This window comes from Galeopterus variegatus, unplaced genomic scaffold (assembly GCF_000696425.1).
Source record: "Galeopterus variegatus unplaced genomic scaffold, G_variegatus-3.0.2 Scaffold171, whole genome shotgun sequence".
NCBI lineage: Eukaryota > Metazoa > Chordata > Mammalia > Dermoptera > Cynocephalidae > Galeopterus > Galeopterus variegatus.
This window is the reverse complement of record NW_007726282.1, coordinates 762764-773881: the sequence shown is the minus strand read 5'-3', so window position 1 is coordinate 773881 and position 11118 is coordinate 762764. Positions and strand designations below refer to the sequence as shown.

General features: G+C 39.5%; 1 protein-coding gene across 2 annotated transcripts in view; it reads left to right on the top strand.

The window, feature by feature from the left end:
• PKNOX1 (PBX/knotted 1 homeobox 1) overlaps positions 1-10774 on the top strand; it is a 40067-nt gene extending 29293 nt beyond the window's left edge. For both annotated transcript variants that reach the window (XM_008563169.1, XM_008563164.1), the window contains exons 9-11: positions 957-1033; positions 4417-4589; positions 7499-10774. In XM_008563169.1, the coding sequence (XP_008561391.1) occupies positions 957-1033; positions 4417-4589; positions 7499-7710 (462 nt within the window). In that variant the 3' untranslated portion in view covers positions 7711-10774. The remainder of the gene's footprint in view (positions 1-956; positions 1034-4416; positions 4590-7498) is intronic.
• Positions 10775-11118: the final 344 nt, after the last annotated feature.

Sequence of the window (11118 nt, the reverse complement as noted above, 5' to 3'; positions counted from 1 at the left end):
TTTTTTTTTTTTTTTTTTTTTTTTTTTTTTTAATTTTTTTTTTTTTTTTTTTTTTTTTTTTTAAGTGAAATACTTCCATTATACATAAAAGAAGGATAATGTAATGGACACTTGCATCCCCAGCCCTGGGTTCAGTTCTTTACTGACAACACAGATTAATACAGCAGAGAATTGATCTTAAGAATGCTGTAGATGACATCAGCATGCTCTGGTGTCAGTTTATTCTTCTGGTACCGATGACAGGAATGTGTCACTGCCATGTGACAGGCCCTAGAGTAGCCTGCCTAGCCATTTCCTGTCTCCACCCATCCCACCAGCTGTAGGATGAGGCGGGAAGTATGTAAATGCCCTGTGCCTAAGTTTTCTTGTCTGTAAAATAAAGATAATGACAGTGTCCGTCTGAGAAGGTACTTGTGAGGAATCAGTGAATTACTTACTATAGAGTGCTCATAGGTTGTAGAAATGTGCTGTGTTGCTCATGGCAGCAGTTTCGTGCGTCAAAACCCATCCGTTTATCCACTTTAAGTGGATACAGTTTATTGTTCATAAATTCAACCTCAACAAAGTTGGTACAAAATCTACAGATTGTATCAAGTGCTTAGAACAGCACCTGGCACAGAGTTTCACTCTCACAGTGGGCTGCTGCTTTTGGTGAAATCACTATGATTATCATCACCTTTGAGCCTTTAGGTGTTGTGATTGATCACATCTTCACCTGTGCATAAATCAGCTACTGCAGCGCAAGGACACGCTTGGGCAGCTAGAAGAAATATTTCATCCTGTTTTGGGCATTTCCAGAAGAATGATTTAAGACTAAAGTTGGGTGTTAGCCAAAAGCACTATTGATACTTACCAGTCTTTTACTAATGATTATTTGTATGCTTATATTTTGCCTAGATGATCTTGATTTCCATTTTAAAAATCAAAGTACACGGTAACTCTTTTTTTATTTTTAGCATCCCTACCCAACAGAGGATGAGAAAAAACAGATTGCTGCTCAGACAAATTTGACACTACTCCAAGTGAACAACTGGTAAGACTCGCTGCTTTCTGAAATCATGCCTGTTAATACAATAGAGCACTTGGAAATTCTGACACCTAGAAGTAGTAAAATTTCTTTGAAAATATATGAGTTCTTTTAACTGGCAATACACCGTTATCAGAGTATTGGAATCAGTGGCAGAATACTTAAGAATAAATCAGCATACACTTTCATCCTACATTTTAATTATTCGTACCTCACTATGGACTTTTCGCCCACATTCTACTTGCCTCATTAGACATGTATCTCTGTGGCATTATTGCCCCAATGCCCCACATTCATTCAAAACTGTGATGTTTTAATGGATGAGCGTCTTGGTGGTTAAGAGCAAGGTGTCCTGACCTCTTATGAGAACCTCTGTTGCTGTCCTACCTTTCAAAACCTAAAATCTTGTGTCACTTTTTCAGTTCCATATAGAGGAGGCAGTCCCTTTGCCATTGGTTGGTATGGTGGTCCCGCTCCACAGCAGGGCCTGGGAGCCATTCCTAGGAGAGAAATGCCCAGGACAACATTCGCATTTATAGATAAAACTTCCTCTTGTAATTCTACTGTCACATATTGTTGTAGACATTTGGACCCTGGCCACGTGTTTCCCCTTAAATAAGAGCTTGTACGTGTGACTAAGTGGTGTTAGGGTTTATAGGTGGACTTCCCTTTTGGTTGTTAGAGATTTATCTCATTTTTATTTACATATTGTTCAAATGTAGGAAGCAATTTCAGCATAGCAAAATTGGCATGCATAAAAGAAAAGAAAGCACAAATTCTACCACTTATAAGCATTATTACCTTTTTATTTTAACTATGCTAAGATGTAAACATGTTGAAGTTCCAATATAAATGATAAAATCTTCCTATGTATACAATTATATATGTAGGAACTATTCTTTGGTGCTGCATTAAGTATTTCTTTTATCTTGCATTGGGACCGTTATTTTTGATTTGGGTAGCAGTAATAGACTATACTATTTGATTTATTTCCTGTTAGATCTTTTAAATAGAGTGTTAAAAATTTAGAGATTGTATGTTGTTGCTATGATGTTCGTAATATATTGAGCATGTTTTTGGTTGTTTTCATGTAGTCTTACATTGAAACATATTTTGGTTGAGTCACAACAGTGATCAATCAATGGAAGATGAATGTTAGACAGAGATGCACTTCCTTGATGTTCTGGTGCTTTGGTCACTGTTCAGCACTGTCCTGACTTGTCCTCCTTTAAGACTTCCTTGTGTTCCTTAACTTGCTATTCTTTTGTGTTAGCGGAATTGTCTGATCTAGAAGGTTTCATGTCAACTTTTAATTTTTAAAATTAATAACAGTTTAATAACATGACTTTTTTAAATTCTAAAATTTCTAAAATCTTCTAATATTTATAGCTACTTTTACTTTGGGGGATTTTCTTTCCTTTTATATTTAAAAAAATTACACCTTTGAATGAGATTGAACATACCCATCATTAGCTTATGCCTCTGCCTATTAGCAGCTCTGAATAGGAAGGATAAAGAAACAAATATTGAAAAGCAGCAGTGGGGCTTTTCTTCCAGGGCATCACTGGGTTCGCGTGGCTGTAGAGCAGCCATGACTTCTTCTTGTCCAGAGTTCTACTTTCTAAGTCATGCTTGTGCTCCAGGAACACAGTTTCCTCCAAATGAAGCCCTGTGGCATCAGTCTAGTTTGTCTATATTATTTGAATGTGTCCTAATACAATTTTAGGTATTTTTTAATCTTAGAATTTTAAAGTCAAGCAACCTTTGAGCTGGTTCAGCTCTAATTCTTTTGTTTGGCTGATGAAGGCATTAAAAGAGAGAAGATGTCATACAGTGACAGACCCGAATAGAATCTGAGTCTAAAAGCAGTGCTTTTTTCAATCCCTATACCAGCCAGCTGCCAAAAACAAAACAAAACAGAAAAATAAAATCAGTGCTTTTATTTCCATGACACTGTGAACATGGCTCCTCAGCTATGTGCAGGCTGTCCATAGTGAAAGCACTCTCTAGCTTTTAATAGATCAGCATGTATGAGTCTAGTAAAAGCTACCTTATCACTCACACTTCTGAGAAGAGAAGGCAGAGATAAGTCCTTAAGTTTGCTTCGTGTAGCTGTTTCTGTTTTAGTTACAGATCTGAACAGGTTCTGATTTGATTGGCTTTTATAGGATGGCTATTCTTTTTCTGTCTGTTGCAGTTCCTTTTGTGGCAAAGTAGCCCTGTACATGGCATAGAGTGGCGGTCACAGTAAGAGTGCACATCTAGGACGTTATCTGTCTGCACGCCCCAGTGACTGCAGGAGGAAGAGCTGATTTGGGGGTTTGGGTCTACTTGCACCCTTTCCCCCTACTTTCGCATGTTTAAAGGCAATAGCTGGGCCGTTGGAGGGATGGAGATTGAAGAAAGCACTCTTTCTCTCAGCATATCATTTTAAGATTGCTGACATATTCGTTTGACATGAAACCATGTCCAGCCTGTCTTGCCAACCTGTAATGTTTGCTGGTCTCTTTCTACGTGGGGTCATGTCGTAGACGTGAGTTCTCAGTCTCACAGAGCAGCCAAAGTCCCTCAGGGATTTCCTGATGGCCAGTACAGAGGTATTGTGCTATCCTTTTAGGATAGTTTAATGACTTAAAACTTCCATCATGTAAGAAATGGCTGGTCACTTGGAATAGCCTTTTGAAAAGAAGAAGCTGTTACCTCAGATCCACGCTACATGGGGAGCTGAGACCAGAGTTGGCAGTCGTGTTTCCCTGACGCCTCAGGCCTGTCGCCACAACAGAAGCAAAGCCATGCTCATAACGTTCAGGCAGGGACAGATTGCCTGATAGTCTTTGGATGTGAGAAGACTACAGGATACATAAAGTTTGCTACTTTAACCTTTTTTTTTTCCTTAGAGAAAAGAATGTCAGATTCACAAATTTCACAGTATTGTCAGCATCATTATGGATATCTAATTGACAAACAGGGAAATCAGTTGAGGTTAAAAACATTTTTTTTAAAAAGGCACCTTGTGGGCCGGCCCATGGCTCACTCGGGAGAGTGCGGTGCTGATAACACCAGGGCCACGGGTTCGGATCCCATATAGGGATGGCCGGTTTGCTCACTGGGTGAGCGTGGTGCTGACAACACCAAGTCAAGGGTTAAGATCCCCTTACCGGTCATCTTTTTAAAAGAAAAAAAAAATAAAAAAATAAAATAAAAAGGCACCTTGGAAGAGTTGGTTCTTATTTAACTGAATTATTTTAAAAGAGCAGGCCCTATTTTTCTGGACGTTTAGATAATTAATATGCTTGCCATTCCTTTTAAGTGTTTGTTATTAGGGGGACTTTGAGTTTCACCTTTTACAAAGGCCTTTTTGATGGGAGCTTCCATTTGCTGACACTCAGGTTCATCAATGCTAGAAGACGAATTCTTCAGCCAATGTTAGATTCCAGTTGTTCAGAGACCCCAAAAACGAAGAAGAAAACGGCTCAGAACAGGCCGGTGCAGAGGTTTTGGCCCGACTCCATCGCATCCGGGGCAGTCCAGCCGCCGCCCAGCGAGCTGGCCATGCCGGAAGGTAGGCGCTGCGGCGGGTAGTGGGGCCACCGCAGCTGCAGGTGCAGCTGCAGCTGCGGTGTTCAGGAGGGCCGTGGAGCAGAGTGCAGCCTGCTCTCTGCACCGAAGACGTGAGGCAGCTTCATTCTGGGTGTGCACGAAAGGGAGCTCTATGTAGGTGTTAAGTAGCACCGGTAGTAGAGTTTAAAACACACACAAACTGTGTATATGAGGTCATTAATTCTGTCTCTAAGACACTGTCACCAACAGTGTATTCTGTCTTTTGTTTCCATTTTTGCTTTTCTTTTCCCTCTGACTTTGGGTGCAGAGGATGGAGGTGGTCCTGTTCTTACCTGGCATTTACCCTTGCTTAGTTCATGTGCCCTCGTCTTACTTTTGTTTATTCCCTTGGACCTCTGTCCATCTCTCCCCTATCACAGGTGGCCGTTCTAGTATGTTTCATGCACATCTTTCTGTTCACATGAGTTCTTCATATTTTGGATTGTTTTCTATGCGTGTATTTTTAAATGTAGGTAAATGGTGGCATTATCTCATTCTGCTTCTTACTTTTTTCATGCAGCAATATACTGTTATTAAGTTACGGGAAGTTTGGGGCCATTATTTCTTAAAATATATTTTCTGACCCACCCTCCCTCTTTCAGGGACTTCAATAGCCCATGTATTAGGTAGTTAAAAGTTTCACACAGTTACTGATGCTCTTTTCAGTTTATTAGATTCTCTGTGTTTCATTTTGGATAGTTTCTATTGTTCTCTTTCCACTTCACTAATCTTTTCTTCTATAATGTTTAATCTTGCATTAATCCCATCCAGTGTGGGTTTTTTTTGTTTGTTTTTTGTTTTTCCTTTTTGTCTTTTTTCATGACTGGTAACGGGATCGCAACCCTCAGTGTCACGCCCATACCGTGACCGGCAACAGGATCGCAACCCTCGGTGTCGCGCCCGCACCACGCTCAACCAGTGAGCGGACCGGTCTCTATATGGGATCCGAACCCTCGGTGGGAGCACTGCCGCGCTCCCAAGCGCTGCACTCTACCGAGTGCGCCACCGGGCTGGCCCCCATCCAGTGTGTTTTTATCTTAGACATGGTAGTTTGCATCTCACCAGAAGTTTTATTTGAGTCTTTATGTCTTTCATGAGTCTACTTAAGTTTTGAACACATAGAATACCGATACAGTAACTGTTTTGAGGTCCTACTCTGCTGATTCTGACATCTCTGCCAGTTCTGGATCAGTTTTGGCTGACTGATTTTTCTCATTATGGGTTTTCCTGCCTATTTGCATGCCTGGTAATCTTTGTATGCCAGACATTGTGAATCTTGCCTTGTTGTGTGCTGGATGTTTTTGTATTCCTGTAAGTTTCTTGAGCTTTGTTCTGGAGTGCGGTTAGGTTACTTAGGAACAGTTTGATCCTTTTGGGTCTGGCTTTTATGATTTGTTCGGTGGTACACAGCGGTGCTCAGTATAGGGCTGATCATTCCCACGACCAAGGCCAGGCCTTCCTGAGTTCTCCACCCAGTGCCTGTGGGTGATGGATTTTCCAGGCTGGCTTTATGAGCTCTGCACACTGTTCTCTGTGCTCTTTTCACATGGTTTCCCCCAGCCTCGGGTCATTTCCTCCCATGTGTGCGATGCTGGGTTCTCTGCTAAATGCACAAGGGGGGACTTTTCCACGCAGTGCTGGTCTTGAGGTTAGGATGGGTTGTAAACCACACTTGTTTTATTTCCATTTAACCTCTCCTGAGTTGCTTTATATGAGGGTACTTCAAAAAGTTCATGGAAGGATTCATACTATCTTTTAATTTCATTTTTCTATGAACTTTTTGAAGTACCCTCATATGCATTTAAAGCTAAGTTTTCCCCAAGTATTGCTTTGGCTTCATCCTTTAGGTTTGATGTATAATGGTCTTATGTTTATATTTAAAGACCTTGTACTTTGAGTTTTTGTTTTTTCTTTTAAACCATCTGAGAATTAGTTAGGAAGATATTACTATTCTACCCCCTGCCCCAACAACATTTCTCTCTCTTCCTCTCTCTCCCACAAAAGGCATTATCTATCTTTTGGAGAAAGAAGGTGAAACAAGAATATCCAGTGAAAAATAAATCTTTCTTTCATCCTGCCTTTTAATCTTTTCCAGAGACAGTCATCATTACCAGCTTTCTGTATTTTCTCCAGTGCATATATATATATCATCTGTCTATATAATATGATATATATAATATATATCTGATATATAATATGATAGTCTGTGCATAGACGTGAATGAATGAATGTATCCCTTTTAACATTTTATCTATGTATTAGCATATCATGTAATACTGTCACCTCTTGCTTTCATCACTTGTAAATACATCTTAGAGATTTTTACACATTAGTCCATGTAGATCCACTGTATTGTATTTAATAGCAACATAGCATTCCAATGTTAAATGTCTTTAATTTGGGCCCTGCTCATAGATATGTGAGTAGTTTCCATCTCCTGCTGTTGGACTCTATAACAGGGCATTTTACACCCATGTAACACGGTTTTCTTTTTTTTCTTTTCAAACGGATTTTCCTTACTCTTATTCTCCTTTTTACTTTGCTTCCCCATTCATATTCTTTTGTATGTCGTTCTCCTGCATTTGGTTTCTTTCGCTCTCCTTGCAATATTTTTTCCCTGGGAATCTGTGTTCTGTTTTATATTCCTAACCTCCACTGAGACCATCTTTGGACCAAGACCTTATTAGGTAGGCATGGTCAGTGTGAGGCTGATTCTAGACACAGTTTCTTAAATCCCTGCCGAACATTCCATAAACATATTTCGGTATCTCAACTTTAGGTCAAACAAGCAAACTGCAGCCTGTTGGGCAATAAAATGTTTTCCTCTACAAGTTCTAATTCAAATAGTGATAAACTTGTGTTCTGCTGCAGGAGCTGTTGTAACCATCACCACGCCTGTGAATATGAATGTGGACAGCCTCCAGTCTCTATCCTCAGACGGGGCCACTCTGGCAGTGCAGCAGGTCATGATGGCGGGGCAGAGTGAGGACGAGTCTGTGGACAGCACAGAAGACGATGGGGGTGCGCTGGCCCCCACCCACATCAGCAGTCTCGTCCTGGAGAACAGTGATTCCCTACAGTAGGACAGAGGCACGGACTTGCCTGACTTTTTATAGTTTGCACAGCAAACATTTTACACAGTTTTATTTCTAATATGTTTTATATGTAGATATAGAAGAGTGCACTTTTGTATTTCCTAGTAAGCTTAAAGAGCATCTTTGCCGGTGCAGCAACTTCTTTCAAGTGTGTGTGTGTGTGTGTGTGTGTGTGTGCGTGTGCGTTGCGTGTGTGTGTTTTGGTTTTTAAAGAAATTCTTTAAGGGTTTAACTCTAGAGGTGTTGATGAATGACCCCTCTCCCCCACCAAGTCCCTAATTAGATTAAGAAATAGTGCTGCCATTTTCTAAAAAATTATGCAGTTTAAATTTAGTTCTGTGGTTTACAGCAGACCTCAGTGGGCTGGTTTATTTGTGTAGCCCATGGATTTGAAAGAAACTTCTGCACCTAAAACTGCCACTGTGAGGAGTCAGCAGCACACACAGCAGACTGAGTGCGACGTCATAGTGAGTGGGTGGCGACCGGAACAAATTGAAGTTCCCTCTTATCCAGTGAGCCTGTTTCATTTGCTATCTATAAAAAGAAACTCCTATTTTTACCTTGCTGGAATTATTGGATAAAAAGCTATTTTTATAAATTCATTATGAATTGGATTATGACTATATCGAAGGTAAAATTTCTAGGGAAGAAACAATACATGCTTGTTATTGCAATTTGGAATGTTCTGAATTGACAAAATTTAATGAACCTGCCCAAAGTTAGCTACCATCCCATGGCCCTCTGCTCTCCCTGGGTAATGATTTACATTTACTACTATAAAGAAAACAACATTTAATGAAATTTTGATATCTTCAAATTTTTGTATGTAATGCTCAGATTGCATTTTACACTTGATCTAAACATATATCTAAAGGTATTTGCTAAATAGGACTTCAGGTAAGTAATTGAGGTGAAATGGTAGCCAGTAATCAGTTAAAAGCTCTCACCATTCATATTCCAGTCTGATTTAAATTTGACTACAGTTACATGTTTGCTTTATCATGTCAGCTGTGTATTGTTTTAGAACATTTTTAGTCAAAATATGTTATGCATAGAGTGTTTATTATAAACTAATATAAAACGTGTTTTACCCCATTGGCTCAGAGCTAGGGTAGCAAACATTAGACTTAATTACATAATTACCAGACAACCGTGAAATCACAGCAGTGAACTGAACTGTGATGGCAGGCTCCCTACGCAGCTGGGTCACACACATTTGCAGTGGTCTCCTGGTATCAATGTTTTCTTGTTGTATGCCTTTGCTTCAGGGTTTCCAGAGCCCTCCCCCTCACTTGATCACATGAGATTTGGAATAATTTTAGGATTTCCGTTTCTTGGTGACAAGATAAGAGTAGGCTGGGTTTTGTTTTCTTTGCTTTTGATTTGTTTTCATTTATTTACTCAGGAGTAGGGCTTTTTCTCAGAGAGAAAACAGGCCACCTTGTTTCATACAGAACGTCTCTATATCATCTTAAATGGGGTGCCCAAAGTTCCATTTGTTTATAAAGGACAGTTGTAGGGTTAGGAAGGTCATCAGTTCTTGAGAGTCAACCATAGTGATTGGTTATGGACCAAGGTTACATTGAGGGACATTTTGAGCTAGTGCAGATATTTTTCTGGAACTGAATCCCCCCCCCAAATATATGGATTAAAGTTAATCATAGCGGAGTACTTCGTAGGTAACTTAAAAGTCAGCAAGAAATGTATAGAAATTTTTTTTTTTTAATTTTAGGATCTATAATTTTTAAAAAACCTTGTTATCAACTGGTTTCAGGAGAGAATAACATTTTTAAGCAATTATTGCATTCCTTATTTATAAACAGTTTTTAATATTTTAAGTCAGGTCTTATCATTTTAATGTTACTTAAATTCCAACTTTGTTGGACTTCTTAAAACTAGGACCTGTGAGAGTTGCCAGCCCTTCTCCCTTCTTTCTTCCCTCAGCTCCCTCTGTCTCTTAGTTGCCCTGCTCTGTAGTTTAGATTGGTGAAGACATTCACAGAACGTGGGCTCATATAGAGGTTATTTTGCCTCTTTCCCTGACTGGAAATCATGTTCACTGGAGTGGTCAATTTTATGTAAGAGGGCTACAAGAGCTGCACCTGCCTGAAGACCAAGACTATGTCGGGGGCTCTGGCCTGAGGTTTGAACGTCCATGCTTTACGACAATGTGCATTCTCTCTGGTTGACGTCAGTTTTCTTAAGCCCTAAATTCTTGCTAAATTCAGGGGAATTAGGATGAAGATCATTTAGAGAGAAGGCACCTACGGACATAGCCTGAGTTTTCTTTAGCCTGTCTCAATGAATAACTAAGGTGCTTTTAAGTAACTTTCACATGGCAAGCCGTTTTGGTTCATAAAATCGCTGCCCAGCGTATTTGTTGTTATTCGAACCTTAAAAACACCTGTTTTCCAGCCCTCGGACAGTGGAATCTGTGAAAGTATCTCCCCTTTGAGCTTTCATTTTAAATGATCAGATTCTATCCCAACTTTGTGCTTGTTAAATACTTTCCTTATGAAGGATCCTTTTGAGTGTGTCATGAGACCTAGTTTAAGTATGTAAGTATGTTACTGTTATTCCTACTGTTTAACTGTTGGGCAGATAGCTAGACTGGCTTTGCCATATCCCAGCAAGTGCTGGCTGGTGGATTAACTCAGCTGTCCATTTTTTGATTCCAGATAGTAAAATAAGTCAAAGTATTTATCCAGTATGCAAAGAAAACCCTTTTACCCAAGGGTTCCAGGAATTGTTCCTGTGTAACCTGTTGAATGAGCCGTTTCCTCCCTGTGTGAGGAAGCAGTGGAGCACTTTTTCTTTCAAACTCCAGCATCCCCGGCAGGTGTTTTACCCGTCGTGAAGGCCCATCTCTGGCAGTTAGTGACAGAATTAACTCAGCAATCTCCCTTTGTTTTGGTTATGTTCGTCTTTGAAACTGACAATCTTTAAAATGTGAATACTGTAACAATATGTTTTCTTGGATTGTTGTCTTTAAAAAGGATTTTTGTGAAGCAATTGATTTATCAAAGCAAAAAAATTAAAAATAGAAACATGATTTATGGATGTTTTATTTTATAAAGCTCATGTCACCAAAAGCTGCTTTTCCATCTTAAGTAAAACATTCAGATTGTTTACATGTTTTGTGGTGGCACTTAGGGTTCATAGTGACCCCTTCACATTTTAAAGATTAGGATCACACCACACTGGAACATTCAGATACATTTACTTTTTCAAGAATCTTAAATTGCTTATGTCAGTTAATCACTGGTATTCCAGGGAAAAATTGGAAACAGGTTTTTTGTTTTTCTTTTTGTAGTTTTCTATAAATCTAATTATTGTGACAGAAATGAGAAGAAAAGGATTCACCAGTAAGATAACATATTACCTTTTACAGTTCAC